At 34.7% G+C, this 24266-nt stretch overlaps 1 protein-coding gene across 2 annotated transcripts in view; it reads right to left on the reverse strand.

Moving 5' to 3' along the window:
* Nucleotides 1–444: 444 nt before the first annotated feature.
* Nucleotides 445–24266, reverse strand: part of LOC107742748 (calsenilin) — a 26914-nt gene continuing 3092 nt past the window's right edge. Inside the window, exons 1-9 of one of the 2 annotated variants that reach the window (XM_016555785.1) lie at nt 6193–6356; nt 5067–5069; nt 4440–4564; nt 3696–3765; nt 3499–3569; nt 3306–3413; nt 3085–3189; nt 2933–2995; nt 445–1909 (exon numbers count right to left, since the gene is read on the reverse strand). In XM_016555785.1, the coding sequence (XP_016411271.1) occupies nt 1862–1909; nt 2933–2995; nt 3085–3189; nt 3306–3413; nt 3499–3569; nt 3696–3765; nt 4440–4564; nt 5067–5069; nt 6193–6304 (705 nt within the window). In that variant the 5' untranslated portion in view covers nt 6305–6356 and the 3' untranslated portion in view covers nt 445–1861. Of the gene's footprint in view, nt 1910–2932; nt 2996–3084; nt 3190–3305; nt 3414–3498; nt 3570–3695; nt 3766–4439; nt 4565–5066; nt 5070–6192; nt 6357–24266 lie in introns of those variants that run through there. The other variant, XM_016555786.1, reaches the window with a different exon arrangement.

Here is a 24266-nt window from a genome sequence, read left to right on the forward strand (position 1 = left end):
TCAAACTTCCAGCACAATATTCGAAGATCTTTTTTTTTTTAAATAAAATTTTTGATTATTTTAAAATATTCATTATTCATTTAATATTATAATTTCAGTAATATCAGTAATACTAACAATTTATTATGTTAAATACTTTTAAGCAGTGTTATTTTAATATAACTGATATAGAATTTTAGTTTTTGCTAATATTTTAAATTTGATTTTATTTTTTTATATTTTTTGGTTTCATTCTAATTTTAAAGTTTTAAATTTTTAAAAAATTATTACTTTGCTCCAGTCCTCTGGTTGAGAACCACTGAAAAGTAATGCATTACTTTACCAGTTACTTAGAAAATTATTCTGTTTACATTACAGAAATGCGTTTGTAATGCGATACCCCCAACACTGATAAAAACCATAACATTAACAGAAACACACTGGTTTTGATCAAGAGTAGTGCATCTTTTATTCATTGGATCTACATTAAACTGCTCCAACCAAATAAACAAAGAATAAATAAATAAGAGCTTTTAGGTATAATTTAGGTGTTGCTACTGAAAGTGAACTGAAAACTGACTTTTGAATCTTTAACTTCACCTTCATCATAGTATTTGTTCCTTCATAGATGAGCAATAGTTTCCCACCATCCCCAAATAAAAGGGGATTGTTGCGTAAGAGCAAAATATATATCCATATTCCTGATAATACAACTGTCATATAACAAGGAGATTCCCAAGATTGCCCATTGTGTACTGTACTTAATGAAATAATATGTAACCTTTACAAACCATGTGGGCGAAAGCAAAAAATAAAGATAAACAAGCCTCTCGTACAGTATATATCTCAGTCTGTTTCAAATATATATATATATATATATATATAGCAAAAATGATTTCTTTTTTTAAATGAGCATAATAATAAATAATAACCAGGACATGTCCGTTCATGCCCGAACCCTGCATTCCATTAGACGCCGCCTGACAAATAAATACATTCCTGAAAATAAAACACATACTTCTATACTTCTAAAATGCCTACACTGTATATATAACTTTTAATATACCCCATTGCTGTGCAAGAATCAAATTTGACCAAACAAATCATCCTGGCCCCACTGATATGTGCAATACAGAACTTATAAACACTGGTACACTATGTAACTTCACGCATACAGTTGCTTTAGTTTGCTTACAGTCTTCTGTGGGACCTACTGGCTTACAAGGAAGAAAATGTACAACTTTGTCAGTCTCCATGCAAGAAAATCACAAATATCTCACATATTTGGACAGGCATGCTTCAGGTTGGTTTTCATCACATTAATCTTGTTCTTTTGGTGAGTATTATGCGGTGTGCTTCAAATCGTCATTGGTGCTAGACGCTCCTTTGGGTCCCTTGAAATCCATAGTTACTGTACTCTCCTTCAAACTATGGTATCTGGAAAGTTGAGATTGAGTCTTGTAACGTCCCTCATTCGTAAGGCAGAAGAAAGCAGTCCAGAGTGGTGATGGTTTTTATATGGACGTCAGAGAGCCCATGGGAATCCATCAACCAGTGATACAAAACGTGGCTATGCTACGTCATTTGTTTATTCAGATCAGAAAGTTCCACCACACGGTTGCCGGTATTTAGCAACTGGAAGGATCCCGACCGTCCAGGCTTTTCTTTTTAAAAGTAGTCCTGCTGTGAAGTACAAACTGTGATGCCATACTGTAGGCTAAGTGTTGGTCTATACGATTCTACGGAGTGCAGCAGGCATGAGAGTAGTGCTACAGGACAAGACAGAGAGTGACTGCTGTGCTAGTTTGGTATATAGACATGTGGAGAGAACTGGATTGGGACATTGAGGGCTGTTTTAGCTTTAGATCGCTCCACTCCTGTCCTAAATCACATTTTCAAAGAGCTGCATGGAGTTCATGATGTTTTCGTCCTGGAAAGCAGAAGAGGAATCAATTATGGCTCTTTATCAACCTTAAAGAGACAGTTTGCTTTCGCATAGTTATTAAATCTCATTCACGGTCATGTTCAGTTCAAATATGGTATGAAAAAGTCAAATGTTGTTTTATGAACCATACACAAACTTTCACATTTGAACTGAATGTTTACGTAATTTTTTAAATGAATTATTTATATAGATTTAAATAAGATTTAAATAAGAATGATTTTAAGAACATGGCTGTGATCATTTATGTAAAAATGGTTTTATGAACTATATTCACATTTGAAATTATTGCAATAAATTATGGCTTTACAAACTATTTACATTTATTTTTGCATTAAATACAATGTGATTATTTAAAAATGGCTATACATTTTACTTAAATTTTTTATTAAATAGTGCAAAAATTTACATATGAAAATATAAGTAATTGGAAAAAGTAATTTCCATACATTTTCACATTGGACTGAATTTGATCATGTACATAACGATGGATTTATTTCTATTTATGTAATTTGGACATTCAATTAAATGTGATAATTTCCATAAAAATGGTTTCACAAACTATTTGTACATTTTTGCACTGAATTAAATGTAATGATTTACAGAAGAATGATTTTAAGAACAGTTCATGTAAATGTTTGCATTGTAAGTGATAATTTATGTAACTAACTATGTTTTTTTTTTTACAAACTATTAACTTTTTTATTGAATTAAATGTGATAATTAACATAAAAATAGTTATATTAATGTATTTAAGACTGCATTAAACTGAAGGTGATACATATGCATTTTATGAGTAATTCTTGTAAATTTTCACAAAAAGTGAACAACATTTTATTTGTTTTTTAACTATTTATGCAATTTTCACATGGAATATGATAATTTAAAGAATGTTTCTTACAAACAATACATATACATTTTTACATTGAATTGAATGCAATAATTTATTCAAGAATGTTTTTTCAAACCATTTACACCGAAATTTGTGAGTAAACACTAATTTCAACTTACTTTCTGACAGGTCTCAATAAACTCCTCAATAGTGACCACACCATCTCGATTTCTGTCCATTTTCTATAAGAAAATGTAGTAAGTGTAGAAGATCTTAATACTCTGGTATGATTGTTTTTGAGTCTTCATATAAATGTGTTTGTTACTGATACCTGGAAGAACTTTTCCACATGTTCAGATGGAGCTTCATCTCGCACACAGGGGTAAGTGTACCTGCCCATCATGTCGTAGATTGACTTCATGATTAACAGCATCTCCTACACACACACACACACACACACACACACACCACACTTATTACGATTTGAGTCTGCTTTACAAGAGTCAGTGAAGGAGCCTCTGGTGCATTAGAACATAAAGGTTTAACAAGAACCTCTTTAGTGATGTATCCATCCTTGTTGATGTCATAAAGGTTGAAAGCCCAGTTGAGCTTTTCAGTGACAGATCCTCTCAACAACACAGACAGACCAATCACAAAGTCCTGTCACAGAGAGCAGAGAGTAGACAATGAAGACAATGACAAAATGAGGGTGATAAAAAAAAGCTGTGATTAAGGATATTCTCACCTCAAAACGAATTGAGCCATTTCTATCAAGATCAAACGCATTAAACAAGAAGTGGGCGTATGTGGTGGCATCTGAGGAAATAACAACAAATAGACCAGTAAGAACAACAGACTAATTAGTCCAATTAGTCCCAAATCACAATTCATGCAAAACCAATGAACACATTTACTGATTTAGTGAAAAACATGTGTATTTACCCCCTTGGGGAAAGAATTGAGAGTAGATGGTCTTGAAAGTTTCCTCATCAACCAAACCACTTGGGCACTCCTTAAATGGAAAGAGAGGCACATCTAATTAAACATTTAATTAAACAGATAATGGACTAATTCTCACTGTGCCACATCGGCAGCTCGTGAAGGTTTTAAATAAGTGCAATGTGCTCATTTTCTGTCCTATATACACATCTGCTGATACAAACAGAAAGAACAACATTTTCAACCCCAAAGCTCTGTATAGTATAGTAACTGTATAGTACAATAATTAAAATACTACTACTGTTTGCAATTGGGTTGAGTTTTCACCTGGTGGACAATAAAATGGTTGAAAAAAGAGACTTATGTTAAGTGAGTCATATCAAGGGACCAGAATATCAGAGAACTGGGCGCTTTTGAGCTGATGGATCAGTAAGAAACCATCTAGCAGCCATCCAGAATACTCTGGAAACTGTGTTGGTGAGTCTAATGGTTAAATGTAAAAAAATGAAGTAAAAAATCTATCTTTCTGCAGTTCTGTTTGAAGTTAAATTTCAGATTTAATGCTCAGCATAAAACTTTTTTCATATCATTCATTTCTTTCTTTTAAAACTGTAGCAAAAATACCAAATTCTTACTCTGCAACATACAGTCTCGATATTTGACCCACCACAAAAAAGAAAACAACTGAGCACAAACATTAACTCAACTTTAATCCTTATTTGTCCCCCGTCTTCAACAGATACTCACGTTTTTGAAGCCCCTATAAAGGGACTGCAGCTCCTTCTTGGTGAATTTGGTCTGAGCCTGCAGCTGCTCCAGACCCTCGGGCTGATGTCGAACCGTGGACAGCTCGAGGTCACTGTCACTGCTGTCTATGGGAGAGAAAGAGCAAAAAAAGAGAGAGGAAGAGGGGGAAAGTAGAGAGATAGAGGGGGAAGGGGTCGGGAAGGGGGTGAGTTGATGGGATGCAGGACGGGATGGGGTGAGAGAGCATTTCAAAGAGGGAGACAGCGGTTGCGAGGAGAGAAAGAGGAAGAAAAAGGGGAGTAAAAGCAAAAGAGTTAGCATAAAAGTCAAAGATGTGCAGGAAGAGGAAAGAGAAAGAAATGGAGGTTTGATAGACAGGGTGACTCTTTCTCTTTCAATGTGACTGACTGTTGGTGTCAATGTGAATGACTAATTTGAGGGTTTCCTTACTGTTAGGCTTCAGCAATTCTAATTGGTGGAATTCAGTATTTCTTCTAAACTCTGCTAGTGTTTGGATATGAGCTAGTATAGTCAATCACATAATGAAGAAAGCATCCCACAAAAAGAAAAGGAGATAGACCGAATAACAAAGAAAAGAGACTAAACTAGACAGGTGCTTACACTCACCGTCTTTACAAAAACAGATAAAAAGTGAGATAGGGAGGAACGAGAAGGACAGAAAGGGTCAGAGAGAGTGAAAGGAGAAAAAAAAGAGACAAACTGTCAAGTCAAAAAAGCCACAAAAAATAGAGCAATCACTAAAAAGAAAAAAAAAGGTGGACGGAAGAAGAGAAACTGTATCAAACAATCAGTGTTGTTATTGTTAACTAAAACTATTTACTACTTCAGTTAATCATGTTAATTGAAATAAAGCTGAAATAATATAAAATATAAATATTAGATGAAAAACTTCTTTGGCAACTAACAGAAATAAACTAAATTTAAGTAGAAGTACTAAAATTATTTTTTTTAAAAATTAAAAAAAATTATATATATATATATATATATATATATGACAAAAGCACAAAACAAAATGACTAAAAATTTAAATGGAAAATATTAAAATAATTGAAAATATTCATAAATACTATAATAGTTTATAAATAATGTAAAAGAAGAGCAAATAACCCTGTGAAGCTTTAGGGAACAAAAGTTACCTATTTCTAAACAGACATTGAAAGCTTAAAGAACTGGAAAATCCCTCAAAAATGGAAATAAAAAGGAATTTTCCAGGTTAAACACAGTCCATCTGGAATGCTGTTGGTTGCTACACATGGAAAAATAACAAACAGCTAAACAAAACTTGTTTTCCAGTAAAGAAAAAGAAATATCTAAACATCCTTAATACAACACAATTGTATTTAAGAAGCAAAAACTGTATATGACAAAAAGACAATATTTGTATAGTATTAATAAGAAATTAAATTACAATTACATTTCATTAAAACATTAACTTTTGAACTTCAATCTAGCAAACATTAGTGAGTTTTATGCTTATAACAAGAAAAAATATTTTTATTGGAAAAAAAATCAACTAAATTCAGCATAAATTCTCTGAATATTTTATGCAAATTTGCCTCTCAAATACATTTATTTTATTTTAAGGAAGATTAGATATTTGGACTGAAATGTCACGGATGCTGTCAAAAAAAGCTTGTACAGTGTTAAGGTCATGTAAATATAAGACAAGTAGGCTATAACATCTAAGCAACCCCTGGAATGATGTTTGCTAGTTTCTCTCTCTTTCTCTCACCTGTCTCAGTTATGTCTATGAGTCCAAGCAGATGCATGAGTTTGAGAAACATGATGACCAGGCAGACGATGCCCACGGTCTGTAACCCCTCTGTCTCCCATCTCACACTCATCCTGACACTCTGTCCCTCAACGCGTCTTGTTCTTCCAGCTCAGTCCAGTTAATTCCACAAGCTTCATAAATGAAACATAAGTATCCTAGAAAGCCGATAACGTAATTGAGGTAGAAAAATGGGCAGATGTCCTGTTTCGAGAAACATCTGTTACACTTTTCGAAAAACTCCCCAAAAACATCTTATGTTGATGTCATCTTGTCTTAGCCTTGTGTCCAAAATGACTTTGGAGTCCAGATATACGCTGGTAACTCTCCTCTCTCATTCCTCTATTCTTCTCACATCTATTTAAAAGTTCACTCTGACACAATTTTCAAAGGGAATTGAGAAAACTCCCACTCAGGAGACAAGGTTGTCCCAATTAGATTTAGACACAACCCCAACATGAATCTTGAACTTTGACATGATGATAAAAAACAGACACCTTGTCCCACCTGAGTCAACGCAGCAAACCATTACGTTTTGTAGTACAGAAATTTTGGTCCTCAGGAATGCAGTTCATAAGAAGCTTCCCTGACGAAAGTAAAACGTTTTTATGCCTTTGATTGGTCTGGAATGGACATTTAATATTTGAAGTTGTTGGAACAGATGCACAATCACAAGGTGCCCTAAATCCTGCTTCCCTTGTCTTGTGAACCAGTTTCCCACGACTAATTGTTCTCTCTGTATTTCAGCCTTTGTGATATGACAGTGATCTACAGAGACTGTTCTTCATTTATCCTCTTACTGGCAGCATTGTTATTCAGTGCTCTCTTGCCAAGAGTGATCCTTTAGATTTTGTCATGCACAACAGATTTATGACAGCCAAAAACCATTAGCACCGAAGAATTGAAGAGTTTTCAAAGGGGATTGATCCTAACGATGCTAACAAAAGTACGACTGATGTTTACAGTTTACATAAGTACAAATGTATTTTACAGGCCAAAGTTCAATAAATCTTTAGTATTAGAGTGCAAATATGATCCAAATGGGTCTTGAACTTGGCCCTTGAAGTGGCAATAAGTATGAAAATTAAAAAACAAAAAACTAATTCACAAATTAAAATGATTCAATTTTACAAAATAATGCATTTTATAATAATAATGAATTGATATACACTACTGTTCAAAAGGTTGGGGTCTGTAGGATTTTTAAAAATAGTTTTGAAAGAAGTCTCTTATGTTCACCAAGGCTGCATTTATGTGATCAAAAATACAGTAAAAATAGCAATATTGTGAAATTTTACTCTAATTTAAAATAGCTGTTTTCTGTTTGAACATATTTTAAAATATAATTTATTTCTGTGATTCAAAGCTGAATTTTCAGCATCATTATTCCAGTCTTCAGTGTCACATGATCTTTCAGAAATCATTCGAATATGATGATTTGCTGCTCAAGTAAAATTGTATTATTATCAATGAAAACGGTTGTGCTGCTTAATATTTTTGTGTAAACAGTGACAACATTTATTTTTTTATTATTTAATTAATTTTTCTTTGTGATTCTTTAATTAATAGAAAGTTCAAAGGGAGCATTTATTTGAAATAGATATCATATATAACACCACAAATGTCTTTACTGTAATTTTTGACCAATTTATTGCAAGTGTGCTTAATAGAAGTATTAATTTCTTGCAAAAAAACAACAACTTTTGAATAATACATATTCCTTTTATGATGAAGCAGGAGACAATGCTGCAATTTGTGATCCCTAAAATCCCACTGGCTGTCAACAGAGAAATGCTTTTTTAGAACCAGAATGTCTAATCATGCTAACCAGCCAAAACTTCACCCATTGGTTCCTCGCGAGCCCATCACCCAGGTTTGAGATCATAAAGAAACATTGCCCTCTGGTGGCTGATGCTTCACGTCTGCGGTGCACCACAGTAGACAATTTGTATTATACTATGAGCACAAACATGCAAGTTGAACAAAATAATAGTTGACAGATCAAATGCCTCTCATGCAACAGAGCCGGGCACATATTGATCATTACGCACGCTTCCCTTCAAAAGTAAAACTTCAGCGTCTCTGATTACGTATTAGATTCACACAAGCAGAAGCCCAAAATAAACTTCACCCTCCTGAAACACGGCTCTCAGGAATAGACAGAGATGTAGTAAGTGATGCCACTGAGCTAAAAATAGTCCCCTGCTGATCCGCTGGGTGGCCAATACTGGAAGAAGATTTACGTATAGATTACAGGAGGCACTCAGACCCTTCCAGATGATCAAGTGTTTATTTGCATAACTGTCGGTTATAATAGCTGATGTGTTATGCCTATACTGTTAGCACCTATACCGTATATCCTTGCTGAAAAAAACTGAGTAAACCAACCTTAAAACTGCTGGTCTTAGGTGGTTTTATCTGGTCTACCCTGATTTCCCAGTCTGACAGCTGACAAGTAGTCAAAGCATCATAAAAATACACAAACCAGGCCAGCCAAATATGGTTCACACTGCAAAAAATTATTTTCTTACTTAGTATTTTTGTCTTGTTTTGTAGTATAAATATCAAAAAATTCTTGAATCAAGATGCATTTATTTTAAAAGTAAAATGACTTAAGATGTTATGTCTTGTTTTCTGAAAAAAAAAAAAAAAAAAAAAAAAGAGCCTTTGAATTAAGATTATTTTTCTTACCCCATTGGCAGAATTTCTTTTTGCTTTTTAAGCAAAAACTAACAAAATGTTGATAATGCTTTGTAGAAAACAATACTTAACACCTTAAGTCATTTAAGTAAAACGACTTGATTCATATTAGATATCTATACTAGAAAACAAGACAAAGATTCTAATAATAATTATAAGTAAGAAAATCATTTTTTTTGCAGTGTAGAGAAAACCTAAGAGCAGCTTAGGCCACTCAAAGTGATTAAAATAATTATTGCAAAAATATGCATGACTCTATGAAGTTTTATTTTTATCAGGATATTGATAAGACTGCATTGTTCATGACTTTAATCAAAAGTGCAGCTCAAAGCACATTTCAATAATGCCATTCTTTTCATTTGTAATACTTTTAATGAAGAAAATAACTGATAGTTTTAGATTGATTCTCATTAATAACAATGACCAATCACCTCTGTTCCTGAAAGTCAAACAGAAGAGACATTAATGTTGAGACCATTTAAGGAAAACTGAACAAAAATACAACCAGATGAATCAAGCAAGAATATGAATGTACAAAACAGCACACAGATGCCAAGTATTCCACATCGTTGCAGGCCAATTGTCACATGACTCTTAATGTCTTGATAGTAAGTAATTTGAGACAACAAAGATGCGACACGACACAGGGCACGTCCACCAGACCGCAGACGAAGTGTGGAGAACAGTGGAGAAAATACAAATATCTCCAATCTCAAGTTTGTGACTCCAGAGGAAGTGCGTCTATATGAAGGTGCTGACTCTGATCTGTACTTTCAGAAATGATTGGCGGATATGATCTTGTGATGAAGTGAGGGGTGAGAGGGAAATGGACCGTGCCCTTCAGGACCCAGTACAGAGACCAGCGGACCCATTTTTAGGTAGCCGTAAAGAAAGCCTGTTCAATACAGCATACATAATGAATGAAGGGTAATGTTAGACTGGGTTTTGATTCAAAGAGAGAAAGTGTGTGTGTGTGTGTGTGTGAGAGAAAGAGAGAGAGAGAATGCAGTATTTCTGACACCAATATAACGTTCTCAATAAGTTACTTGTCTTTAAGAATGAGGAAAATAAAAATCTGGATGCGCTGTTTGTTCAAAACAAATCACATACTAGCACACCATAAACCTAAACAATAAAAAAAAATGTCCTATAACATTAATAACAGACACACCCACACAGGTATAATCAGCTATTTAGGTAGTTATACAGTAAGTCCATGAACTTTAAAAAAAAAATCAACTGATTTTGATCACCTTTTTTAGTGTAACATTTAGTTCAGATTTTGCATTTAATCTCCTAATTAATAAGGTGATAAAAGCAGCAATCATAATAATTATGACAAAATGCTGTAGCTAATACTTTTAGATGGAGTATAGCATGTCAGCTTAATTTCATATCAGATGGAATATAGCATGTTAAATTGATTTCACTTCTATTTCATGTAAACTGCTCATTTAAATGAGGACATACAAATAGCCTTCAATTGGTTTATAAAAAAAACAATAAGCTAATTAAAAGGTATAATTGGCAAATAATATATAAACAAATTATGATTACTCCTTTTTAGAATTAATAGAAATATATTATTTACTCTATTTATGATTTATTTTTTTACTTTTAAGATCATCCCCAAAAGGAGGTTGTGCCAGATTTTAAATTTCGAAGGACAATTTTGTCCCACACTATCCCGGTGCTGCAGTCCCACGGTAACACTTGGTGTGAGATGTATATGTTGCATTTACGTCTGTGTACAGTACAGCAAACATTGCGATAAACACTTCATACTTTCTCCCACCAATGACCTTCAAAACTCACAAGCATCTAAAACTCAACAGGAACAGTGTATTACTGCTTTCAAAAGTATTGTTAAAGTGCAATACCTTTCCTTCACCTGAACACAAACATCACAACATTACTAGAAAAGAATCATCAGATTTGTTATCCCTATCTTCAAGATGTACCCGACGCAACCCCGGCCCCACGGGCCCCATTGGTGAAGCATATCACCATGACAACAAAGGGGAGGACCTCAGTTCTAGAATGCTCCTTACCTTCAAACGACATGGGCTCCAGAATGCCGAACTGTTTGAGAACAGCCACGAACAGAATGATCACCACTCCGATGGCAAACAGCTCCATTCCCTGAATACCCATGACTGCGGTGATTTACGGCTCTTGGCACGAGAACTTCTAGAACTACTGGAAGTATTAATCTGCTAGTGTGTGTACTAACACGGGACAAAGCCAACTGGCCGATATAGCATGGCGCCAGACGCAGGGTGTCTCAAAAAGAAAGATTCATTTCATTAGCTCCTTTAGAAGAATATTTAAAAGGAAAATCAGGGGATATTTTTGGCAGAACGTCAAGCTAGCAGTGTGCATGGGAAAAAGAGTCCGGTCTAGTTACACTTATTTTGGAGATGAGAAGAGAAGTCAGTGTTTCCATGTTAGGTCATTCTTCTTGAAAACCCCATCGCATAAATAAAGAGCTGGATTGCAGTTCTTGTACACAGTCCAGATGTGTAAAAGCCATCCTGGGGCGCAAATGTTATTTGCAAGTGTCAACAACAGACAAGAGCATTTCAAAGTGCTGCGGTGACGCTGCGATATTCAAGATTGTTGATCCAAAGGTGTACGTTTTTCAGTGTGAGACAGGAGGCACAAGAGAAGGGAAATTCATTCAGTGGATCCAAATGTGGGATGCGACTTGGAAGCAACCGACACACCACCGATTTTGTTGTTAAAATGATCATATTTCATTTCAAGTCCTAAGTGGCTTTTAAATCCGGGTTTTGTTGATGTTGACACAGAAATTTGAGACTAATGGGCACCCTAGTGCCTCAAACTGGAATAATTTGTCCACGTAGAAGTAATACTCAGTTATACGCAGGATCAACATCTGGCACTGCCTCGGTCACTGCGACAACCACTGAGGTGGCATCTGGAATCCCGCTCCAAAGCGCTCGGAGGCCTCCAGGTTGGTACAAATCTGCGAAGAAGCTACAAGGTACTTCCTGTGGCAGTGGCAAAAATACGTCAATCCTTCGCAGATCGGGTGAATCCGTCTCGAAGTGGGCGCAGATCCCCTTGAAGTTCTCAAGTGTTGGCCCCCGTCAAACCTTTCAAACGGCTCATTAAGTTCTTGGGAGTGGTCCTGAAGAATGCGGTTTCTCGTCTCCTCCTTCTCAGGGGTTCTGCCGTCAGTCAACCGCCCTCATCTTTTCCCTCGTCTGTTTCCTCAGAGTCAGCATCAAGTGCTTTTGTCTCTTCTTTCAACTTGTACTGTACAGTTCACGTTCTTCCTCCCTCCCTCCCTCTCTTCTCCTTTGCTTCTCTTGCCCTTGTCCCGTAATAATCTCCAGTGGGCAGTTTATCTTCACCTCTCTGTCCATCCCACCCCTCCTTCCGTGTCTCTTCCTCTCTGCTCATCTATGACCACTCCATCCCTTCTTTTATCCATCGCTCACTTTCCAAGCCTCACTACCCCTGACTGCAAAGTCAGACCCTTGTGAGAACCGGTCCTTTTTCCCTGACCACAATCCCTCTCTCTCTCTTTTCCTTCCTTCCTTTCTGCCTGGGGACTTGGGGAAAAGTCACATTTCCAAACAGGGCAGAAGGCAGGAGAGAGGGAGAGACACTAGGGGGATCAGATTCCAGGGACGCCCTCCCCTACCGATTTCCCAGTGTCCATCCACCCACATATCTGTTCCATCTGAAGCACTTTCTTTCTCTTCTTCCTCGCGAGTGAAGCAAGGCAAGGCCTCTGCGTGGACTGTACTGGGACAAACAGAGGAGATAACATTAGCTTACGGGTTTTCCGGTTTATAGTTTAGCGAGAGGGGAAAGGAGAGAGCTATAATAGCTCAGTTAGATAAAGGAATCAATAAAGTCTTAATGGTAGCTTTAAGTCAACCAAACACAAGGTGAGATCAAACACTGTTTCTACTGCCAGCATCCGCTCATCTTCTCTCACACCACCACCCTCCTCCTCCTTTTTCTAGTTAAAAGATGATAAATGGCAGAGATGAAAACAGGAACTGAAAAAAGAAATGTGATGCTACAATATTTGAAATGTAATGTTAATCTTTGGGGGGGAAAAAAATCAAAATTTTTGAAATGCCATCCTCAAATTATAAAGAATAATACACTTCAAGATGAAACACACCCTTCAGAAGATAAAAAAAAGTCATAAAAATCCTAAAGGAATGTAAATTAATTGTTAATGCTCTTTATATCCTAATTTGCACTAAGTAAATAAATTAATACATTTAGTAAAATGAATTTCACTAGAAGTAGAATCCAGGTAGATTCTTATTTGATCCATTGTTATTTTTGTAGAAGTTCCAAATTGTGATAGAAACTTATAACAATAACCTGAATGAATGAAACAGCAGAGCTCTACTGGATTCTCATTTGATCCATTTTCGATCTTTGGTTTGTTATGATTAGATTATGATAGAAATCACGCAAATAATTCAAATTTCGATCACAATTGGGAAACAATGATCACAATACAATAAAAAGCAGTAAAAGAAAAGATAAAAAGATTAGAAAAGACAGATAAATCGATTTAGAATTTCATTTTATCTAGTAGAACAAAATTCCTATCATAATTGGGAAACAATAATCTGAAGAAAAATGGTCCAGTAGAAACCTATTGAATTTTATTTGACCCATTTTGATCTTTGGATTGGTTGCAAATAAAGATAGAAATTGCATTCAGATTTTCTGATAAGAGGTCAAGCACATAAAAAATCAAAAACATAAATTTATGTACATATTTTTTCCATTATTATGATGGCTGCAATGCCTCAATTTCACCATTATAATGCATGCTCTGACTGAGCTGCTGTATTTATGGCTGGCGTCAGTGCTTGTTGTGTATAGGAATTAATGTTGAGCTTTTAGGAGGATGGGGCAGGTTCCAGTAATGCCATTAGAAGATGAACACTTCTTAATAGGAGCTCAAGCATGAAGCTTTTGCTGACAAGACACTATGGCCTAACATAACTCACTAAACCTGAACACGGGCTTCAGAAAAACAATGGTACAATATGAAAGCTCGGCATAGATTCTTGGAAAAGAGCATATATATTCTTTTAAAATGTAATTTTAACAACTCCATCCTTATCTTTTCATTTTATGTGTTAAAACCAGGTGTTCTTCAGAATATTGATCCGATGTACTCACGATTACAAACGGCAAAATTTGGATGTGTCCATCAGTGCTGCAGTATTCATTTACAGCAAAATAGCAATACTATGGAGGAATAGTCTGGCAAGGCAATCCCTCAATGTATACAAACACAGCACTTCCCCTCTACATGTTCAGTAACTCTGCACGAACAGAAATGAAACCTGATATAAGGCAGCCGGTCCTCCATCTAATACATAAGCACTCTTGAGGCCAAACACGGCCCTGCTCTTTGAGTCCTCAGACCCGACAGAAGTGCTCTCTCTGTCTCTCCCTCTCTTTTAATGAGGTGTGATGGATTGACTTTTTAATGATAAAAACACCCTGGAATGTACTGACAACATAACTTTTATAACAACAACAAACAAAGTTAGGGGATCCGGGATGGCGTTCCATTGATCGGAGGAAATGACTAATTACTTCTGATTAGCCAAGGATTCATCCATTTTCCAGTGACGTTTATACGTAACTGAGAGTTAGCTTACACATCAAATAACCATCAATAATAGGCCCAGACATTTTTCTTTGTACTATACATTTTCTGTGCTGGGAATATTTGTATAAATACTAAACACCTTGTCCATTAAGTGCTTTAAAAACAATCAGTAAAATTTTGAATTGAATTCTAAAAGAGACAGGAAGCCAATGAAGAGAAGCTAAAACTGGAGTGATATGATCACGCTTTTTTGCACCAGTTAACAGTCTGGCCGCTGCATTCTGGACCATCTGCAAATGTGCTAGTGAAGACTGGGGAAGACCATGGTATAAAGAATTAGTTGTCCAACCGTGATGTGATAAATGCATGAATTACTTTTTCCAAGTCTTGAAAGGAGTGTCGATTTAAGTCTAGAAATGATTCTCAATTGATAGTAGCTGTTTGAGAAAACTGAGCTAATTTGCTTTTCAAGACAAAGCTCAGAGTCAAAGATAACACCTAATTTTTTTTGCATGTGACTTAACATATGGAGTAAGATTGTCTAAGTAACAGGATATAGAGTTTCTGGTTTTGGAGGGACCAAAATAATCAACAGCTTGAAAGATCAAAGACAATTTTTAATATAACTCCGACTGGATTCGTCTGAAAGAAGAAAGTCATATGCACCTAGGATGGCTCTGGGGTGAGTAAAACACAGCCTAATTTTCATTTTTGGGTGAACTAGCCCTTTAAGACAATCCATGAGAAGCTGCAGAGAATGTCTAGATTTTAATGGAACGTACAGTTGAGAATCATCAGCATAGAAATGAAAAGAAATGTTATATTTCCTAATTATATTACCGAGTGGAAGCATGTACAGATTAAAAAGTAATGGCCCCAGAATGGACCCTTGAGGAACCCCGCAAGGGAAAGAAGCCGATGATGATTTACAAATCTCTGCACTTCAATCTCATTAGTAGCAGACATCAAAGAAAACCCAGAGTTATAGGTTAAATTATCAGTTAGAACTAGCTACATTCCATTCTTAAGGAACTGTTACATTTAAAAAAAAAATCTTATTTTCGTGTCAGTCTTCTTTCCTTTTAGGTCCCAAAGAAAAAGATGAACAGCATCTTAGATAACTGAACACTTTATTTTCCTGATTTCCTGTCCACAAAAGTCAACTGTAGTTCAGATGACTTTAAATGTCCTACAGGGCCCTCTGTTGGACAAGACACATTACTGCGCAAACCTTTTGGGAAGGATCAATGTTTGTCATGTTTTTTGTAGGTAATAAAATACAGTGACTCGTGCACTATTGGTATTGGTGCAGTAACTTTACACTGTCATATTTCTATCTTACTGAAACTGGCTGCCATCCAAAAGTAGTCATGACAGTAGTTTTTGGACAAAACTAACTATCTATCTTTGTATCTATCTCTGTAGGTCTGATTCTTGTCTAAATTCAGTGAGGAGGAGTGCTCTTTATGTTTGGGGCGGGGTCTCTTTTTGCCCAAAAGTGAAAATACATTCTGAAGCTCTTATAGTAGTAAGGAGCTTTGCCAGCATTACTCAGATTTCCTACTGTAAGAAGTGAGTAGCCATTATTCTTGCTCAATAATTGATTGATTGGTGGATTTTTTTATTTATTTAAATATCTGCCAATGAAGTTGTAGTCCTAAAGTATGAAAAGCTACATGTACGCTTCTCTTTATAAATGGTTTGAATATGCTGATAGACTTGTATTGCAGACTTCCGTATAAGTGCATATATTGCAAATCGCAAAATATCTAGAGCATTTAACCCAAAGGATATCTCTTTAATGAACATTCCAAAATGCAAATTCTGTCATTTACTCACCCTCATTTTGTTCCAAATTATAGTGGTTTATATTGTGCAGAAAAAAAACAGATTTTTTTTACTCAAAAGAAGAAAGTCATAAAGGTTTGGAACAACATGAAGATTAATAAATGATGAAAAAAATGCATTTTTGGGTGAATTATTCCTTTTTAGTGCTAACAATCAATTTGTTGTTGTCAAAACATGCTTGTTGATTATTACTTTAAAAGCTCTGCATTTAATTTTTGTTTATTTTTATTTTTTTGCATATCTGCTGCCTTTCCACAAGTGGTTTGGGCCACAGATGCACCAGCATTTTACCTCTCATGGAACCAAACTTCATCTGCACCCATTTTGTTTGTAACACGTATGTTCATATTTACACATTCTCAGCTCAAACTACTTCATAGTCTTTCTGCAGTATTTTCAGAGCTACAGTCTTTAGAAATAACACTTGCATATGTTGATGCACTGTGAGAAAACATACAGTGGGGTACAAAAGTCAGAGAACACTTGTATTTTGCATGTTTTGGTAATTTAACACACTTTAATTACAAATTACTGTCTGTTATCGGCAAACAGTCTAAACGTATGAGTTGAATTTCAGAATTTCTTAAACTTTATTTGAAGTTTATTGACAAATCAGAGCTTCGTGAACTCCACAAATTTGTGTGAAATCTGATGATTTGAGATAATCCAAAGAGAATTTTGAGCTTCAATGGAAATATAAAAAAATCTGAGCATCTGTACAGAGTCACATTATCAGTGTCACAAATGTTCTTGACCTAGAACTAGTGCAGAATCGGCCTACTTCTTGTTCATTTTACATCATAATTTTTTTTTTTGCATTTATATATATCCCAACTGTTTGTTTACAAACATAAATAGTTTTTTTTGGACCACACTATATGTTGTGTGTCTAACGGGGTATGAGGTTAAAATCATGAGCGGCAGTGCTAATCAGTTTTATCATTTATTTTCAGAATGGATCAGTTATATGTTATATAGCATCTGTGCTATTATTGTGATGGTGTTTTTGTTTCATTGCTTTCATGGATTCTCCAAGAGATGCTGGCAAAACTGTAAAACAGGTCAAATATGATTAATACTAATAATAATACATAATAATTGCAATGTTTAATTTTCTTGTTAACAGAAAATAGTAACTGCTCTTTTGAATAGGTAAGGTCACACTGGAGGTGGGTGACACTTTTAATCCAGACAGCGGACCAGAAAACATAAAGGCAAATATAGCAGAGTAATAGCTTTATCTTCAAAGATACTCCTATGAGCAAGATTCTGTAGAATTGATCGGTTCTCTTGTGTTTAGGATGAGCACCAGTCATCGTCAGCAGAACAAGAAAACACCAGTGTCAGGATGAGCTCTGTCTACCAGAGCCTGATCCCCTCTGCTACTGAGAGACTGTCAGTCTATGAGACTCTTGATCAAGCGGGGACTCAATTTACAGACATTTATGAGAATTTTGAGTGATGGTATAATCACTGTAATGCACTGACTGGCAGACTTAATATAAAGTGTCTTTACCTACAATGTACTTACATTTAATCATTTAATACAATGCACTTATTGTGTATGTACATCTACATTGTATATTTAAAAAATACTCTCCTGTAATTACATGCGTAAATAATTTCTGTACTAACATCTATATATCATACTGCTGACCCTATAACTTAAACCTAACCAAACCATTAAACTTGTCCCTAAACTTAACCGTGTGCCACCTCAATAGCAGCAAAATGATTTGCAATACAACATGAATACAAAAAGCACTTTGTACCAAATAATTCATTTTATTTGACATAAGTACATAGTACTTAAAGACAGCTAATATTAAATGGGACCCACATACTCATATGGCTCATTGCTTTTGTAAAATGTAACAACAGCACTATGACAAAAGATATCAATGTTCAACAAACAGCCAAATGTATCATTAATAAATATCGGAATAAACTGCCATATAGGATCCAATATATAATTGCCTTCCCATATGTGTGTTTAAAATCATTTTACATTTTACTGCTATTTGACTTTGGCTCATCCAATCAAAATTTAGAGTCAGAATGACTAGTTTTATAGCTAAAATGTGTACACGGACATACAGTATTTGACTACTGACCATTTTGGATGCATTATTGAATGCATTATGCAAATAATTAAATTAAATACTAAATTAAAGTATTAAATTGACAGCCTAGTTATAACCCATACATTTACTTTCCAAAGACCTGAGAAATCTATGCTGGCTTTATTTTTTTATTTTTCCACATCAAGAAAGTGTATATATAGGTGCTATATTTTATATAATTCATAGGTTACTTAATTTTTCTCAATTAATTCTCTCAATTATGTTTAGCTCAAAAACAATATGCAAAACAAAACAAAATAATTAAATAAAATAAAATACAATAAAATAAAGTTTTTAAAGTATAGCATGTTATGCTGCAGGATACTGCTTGACTTCATTTCAGCTACATTCTGCATTTCATCCCGATATTTGTTCTACGTAATATAGTCAACTTGAAATTCTAAACATACAATGAACACATGAAAAAAAAAAAAATCTTTTAATGTTTTCTAATAATTTTACTGTAAAAGTAACGCTGTGATGTGTCCACCTTTAGCCAAACTGAGCATGCCAAATTAAAGTGACAAAGCACAGACAGCTCACAGACAGAGTGTTGTTCTGATGCGTGTTACCTGAGCGATGATAGCGAGCCATACTCTGACGACAATCAGCCAGGAAGCTGGGTCTCGAGAAACGCCGACGCGCTTCTAAAGAGAGCGTAGCCATCACGCTCCCCATTATAGACTGCTACACAAACCACACCAGATTGGTTACAAACGTCAACCACACTGATCATGAACCAGCTTTTCTCCAAGAAAGCTTCTGTGTGTGTGTCTCAAAAAGCACATTGAGCAGTCTGTTTGGTGACTATGGGTCAGACATCCAGATACAGATACATGTGAGAGAGAAATACACTTCAAAGATCCAGCGCTTCGATGACCTTTCACTTAAAACACAGCACACACTCTCTCTCCTGTGGCCTATGTTTGAAAGTGTTTTCCTCTCACACCGTGACCACCTCACAGAGGTGGAAATATTAATATGAGTATATGAATAAAACAGGTGTGCTGCAAGACCAAAGCATCTTTAAAAACATGCATAGGCTGTGTTTTTTTTTTATGTACAAATTGCAGTATGTACAATTTAGGACAGTGATACTGCTGGGCACCCGCCAATTATTGTTTGAGTTTAATTATTTTATCAATTCACGAAATCAAGTTATATTTATTAATTACAAATTAAATGTATAATTTTCTAGTTTTGTATATTTTAAATATTATTAATTAAATATACAAAATTCAATAGTACCCATGTTTTTTTTTTGTTCACCATGGCTGCCTTTATTTAATTAAAAATACAGCAAAAACACAAATACCGTGAAATATAATTACAATTCAAAATAATTTTCTATTTGAATATATTTTAAAATGTGATTTTTATTTATTGATGTGATTGCAAAGTTGAATTTTTAGCAGCAATTAATTTTTATTTGTATTTTTGAATTAGCTTTTATTTTATATTTTCAATTTTCATTTTTTAATTTTAGTTAAATTTTTATTTTGTTATGTGCTTTTTCATTATTATCAGTTTTTTTTTTTTACTAATATTATTATTTATTTGGCTGGCTCATTATTATTATTATTTATTTCTATTTAGGTTTATTATTTTCATTTCAGTTTTAGTTTAGTTCAGTAGTTTTTCCCCCAGTTTTTATTTATTTCCAGTAAGTTTAAAATTGTCATTTAATATTTATTTTATTTAAGATATTTCAAATAAAAATTAAATAAAACATTTGAACAAAGTTTTAATACTATTAGTTCTAGTTAACAACAACAACAACAACCCTGCTCCAGTCTTTAGTGTCACACGATCCTTCAGAATTCATTCTAATATCATGATTTGCTGCTCAAGAATATGAGTTTCAGTTTTTCCATTTCAATGGAATTGATATTTTACAGTGCTTACATGTTGAAAACAGTTATATTTTGTGGAAACTGTGATGCATTTTTTTTTAGGATTGTTTATTAATAGACAATTCAAAAGAACAGCTTGAAATAATTGTCTTTACTGTCACTTCTGATCAATTCAGAGCATCCTTGCTAAATAAATAAATAAATGACTTAAAAAAATCTCTTCAGTTTTTATTTATTTCCAGTAAGTTTAGTGCGTCAACATTTTCATTTTTTTAGTTTAAAATTTTCATTTAATATTTATTTTATTTAAGATATTTCAAATAAAAATTAAATAAAACATTTGAACAAAGTTTTAATACTATTAGTTCTAGTTAACAACAACAACAACAACCCTGCTAAATTGTCATTTAATATTTATTTTATTTAAGATATTTCAAATAAAAATTAAATAAAACATTTGAACAAAGTTTTAATACTATTAGTTCTAGTTAACAACAACAACAACAACCCTGCTCCAGTCTTTAGTGTCACACGATCCTTCAGAATTCATTCTAATATCATGATTTGCTGCTCAAGAATATGAGTTTCAGTTTTTCCATTTCAATGGAATTGATATTTTACAGTGCTTACATGTTGAAAACAGTTATATTTTGTGGAAACTGTGATGCATTTTTTTTTAGGATTGTTTATTAATAGACAATTCAAAAGAACAGCTTGAAATAATTGTCTTTACTGTCACTTCTGATCAATTCAGAGCATCCTTGCTAAATAAATAAATAAATGACTTAAAAAAATCTCTTCTCTAATCTTACTGACCCCAAACTTTAAAGCCTTGGCGTCAGTAGTGTGTAGTGTAATGAACTGCTCTGTCCACTGTGAGGCACTAGTGCATCAATGACACTTGTGATACTTGCACGACAGTCGCATATTGTGTCCTGGTTGGTTGACCTGGCTGAAGGCCACTGAAACATGAGACAACAGAATGAGTCGATCTGACTATTTAAGGGACATATAAATGCGTAATTAGCAAGACTTATGATCATATTCTGTTGCTTAACCTAAATTGCCCCTGCTGACACCACATTTTATTTTCCTGTCGCACAGAGAAAAAAAAATGTCTGCTGACCTGCAACCAGTCAAGAGACTTTTTCAAACAAACATTTGTAGATATATTGCAAATCTATTTGACAGTGTCAAGTTTAAAGCAATTTTATTTTATTTTATTTTTAATTTGATTTCCAATCAAATAATAATCCTGAGATTTTTATGCTCATGGTCAAGACCATATGCAAATGTAGAAGATTTGTAAAATGTGGCTAACATTCTGCTGAGGGGTTTTCCCGCTATTTTATGAAGGTTAAGAATAAGTATAATGATTAGACCCAATAGCATTCAGTTCCATTTTCACACATTTTACCTTGTCCGAAACCATTCCACAGTGTGCTGCAGATTTTCAACCCAAACTCAGAGAAGAAATGGCTAGATTCTGTCAGGGCCTGGAAATGATTCATTCCCTCCTGACCCTGGAGTTCACGTCTCGATATGAACGTGCAAATGGAATTGAAATAGACTCGGCCTCTCTGTCTCTGTGGTGTAAATCAGCACACACACTGAAGAACATTTTAAGACAATCATGTTTAGCTAATAGACCAATAGGTGCACACAGATTTGAGTTTGGTGGAGAATTAAAAAGAGGGACAAACAAATCAGTGATAAAGTTGCGAGGGCTTTTTTAACATTTAACCACATGTATCTGGGATAACATGGCGTTTTGGAGCTTGACAGTCATGGTCGCCATCCTTTTTCATTGGAAAAGAGCAACGTGAACATGCTGCCAAATATATCTTTTTACAAAAGAAAGAAAAGGAACAGGCTGAGGGTAAATTTCAGTGGTGCCAAAGGAAAAGACAGGACAAACTGAACATCTGTCCTCTGACCAGCAGTGACACAGAACAACGTCTTGGTTCATGGTGAAAGTTAAAGAGCTCCAGTTACACACACAAACATAGTCACAATGACGGTGTAACACTGCAACATCACAGCATAACTGCCATTCAGTTTTACACTCAATCAGTGTCCTGTAGAAGAACAGATCTGCACAATCGCAACATCAGCAGATAAAACATCACAGAGGGCAATTATCGACCTGCCTGTCCATAAATAATGTGTTCATTTCATCTCACGCAGTTACACGCAAAAAAAAACAAAAAACTGATATTCCTAGTAAAAATACTATTTTTTCATAAAAACCTTAACTACTTTAAAAGTACATTCAGTCTTACTTTTTATTTTTTTTACTACTATTTAATTTAACGTAACTGTAAAAACTGTACAAAAAACCCAAAACAAAACTATGCATTATTTTACAACTATAAAACTACTGTTTAGACATTTTGGTTCCACTTTATTTTAAGGTGTCCTTGTTACACGTTACATGTGCTTACTGTTATTATAATAATAGTAATAATAATAATAATAAATACATTTTGCATAATTACATGCAAGTAACCCTAAACCAAACCCTAATCCTAACCCTACCCATATAGTAAGTACATGTAGTTGATTAATATTACTCAGTACTTAAATGTATAATTACACTGTAACAAGGACACCTTAAAATAAAGTGAAAGGTGTCCTTGTTACACGTTACATGTGCTTACTGTTATTATAATAATAGTAATAATAATAATAATAAATACATATTGCATAATTACATGCAAGTAACCCTAATCCTAACCCTACCCATATAGTAAGTACATGTAGGTGATTAATATTACTCAGTACTTAAATGTATAATTACACTGTAACAAGGACACCTTAAAATAAAGTGAAACCAACATTTGTTATTGGAAAAAAAGGACAAAAAATACAGATTCAACACGGACTCAGTTCTGAACTATTTGAAATTGAATGTTTTGTCTCCCAAACAACAAAACGTCCCGTGTGCAGAAACTTAAATAAAGTTCAGTATAAGAGAATGAGGAGTAAAGCAAAGTAAGTACCTTGGGCAAAAGAGCCGGTGACCAAGCCGAAAAAGCAGCTCAGCATACTGGCCAACTCCTTCTGACACTCATTCTTACAGTCCTTCACAGCATCCATGTCTTCAGTAATGTCTCTCGAATGTTTCAACTGCTGACCGAACAGTCAATATTAAACTACAGTGAAAAAGTCCATTAAACTTTCACCAGCAGACAGACCAATCTCTAAAACTTCACTTCAAAAAAAAAGACTCTTGCTTTGTCCTCAGACTTCCTCCTCATTTAGGAAAGAGTTTCAAGATCACAAGTTTTAGTCAGTAAAAATAAAATTCATATTCATGAATAGTCAGATGATGAGTATTATGCTGCTGTGATTGTCAAATTAGACTTTATCAATTTCTTTCTTAAAGAATCAACAAAACCATACCGACTTCCTCAGCCCGCTGGAGGGTTTTGCTGCTCAGTGCAGAAAAGTCTCAATGTGACCCAATGTAGAACACACTGCTGATTTGTTACCTGGATAACATTACACCTCCCAATCCAGACGTGGACAGTAATCCAAACCAAACAGCTAGTGAGGTCCTCAAAGTCCTGACAGAGCTCTGCTCTATATATCTGAACATATCATGACTGCCTAGGAATTAAAGCTACGAACAGGAAGTAGCACTGATCTGAGAGAGAGAGAGAGAGGGGGAGAGGAAAAGAGAATGACAAGTAGAATGCTCAAATTTCACAGGATGCACGTACAGTATGCAAGTATGCAGTATACAAGACATCAAATAATCTCTTAATTAAAGGAATAGTTCACCCCAAAATGAAAATGTTCTCCCCCTCAGGCCATCCAAGATGTAGATGAGTTTGTTTCATCATTGGAACAGATTTGGAGAAATTTAGCATTTCATCA

Source organism: Sinocyclocheilus rhinocerous, unplaced genomic scaffold, assembly GCF_001515625.1.
Source record: "Sinocyclocheilus rhinocerous isolate Xijiao unplaced genomic scaffold, SAMN03320098_v1.1 scaffold2212, whole genome shotgun sequence".
NCBI lineage: Eukaryota > Metazoa > Chordata > Actinopteri > Cypriniformes > Cyprinidae > Sinocyclocheilus > Sinocyclocheilus rhinocerous.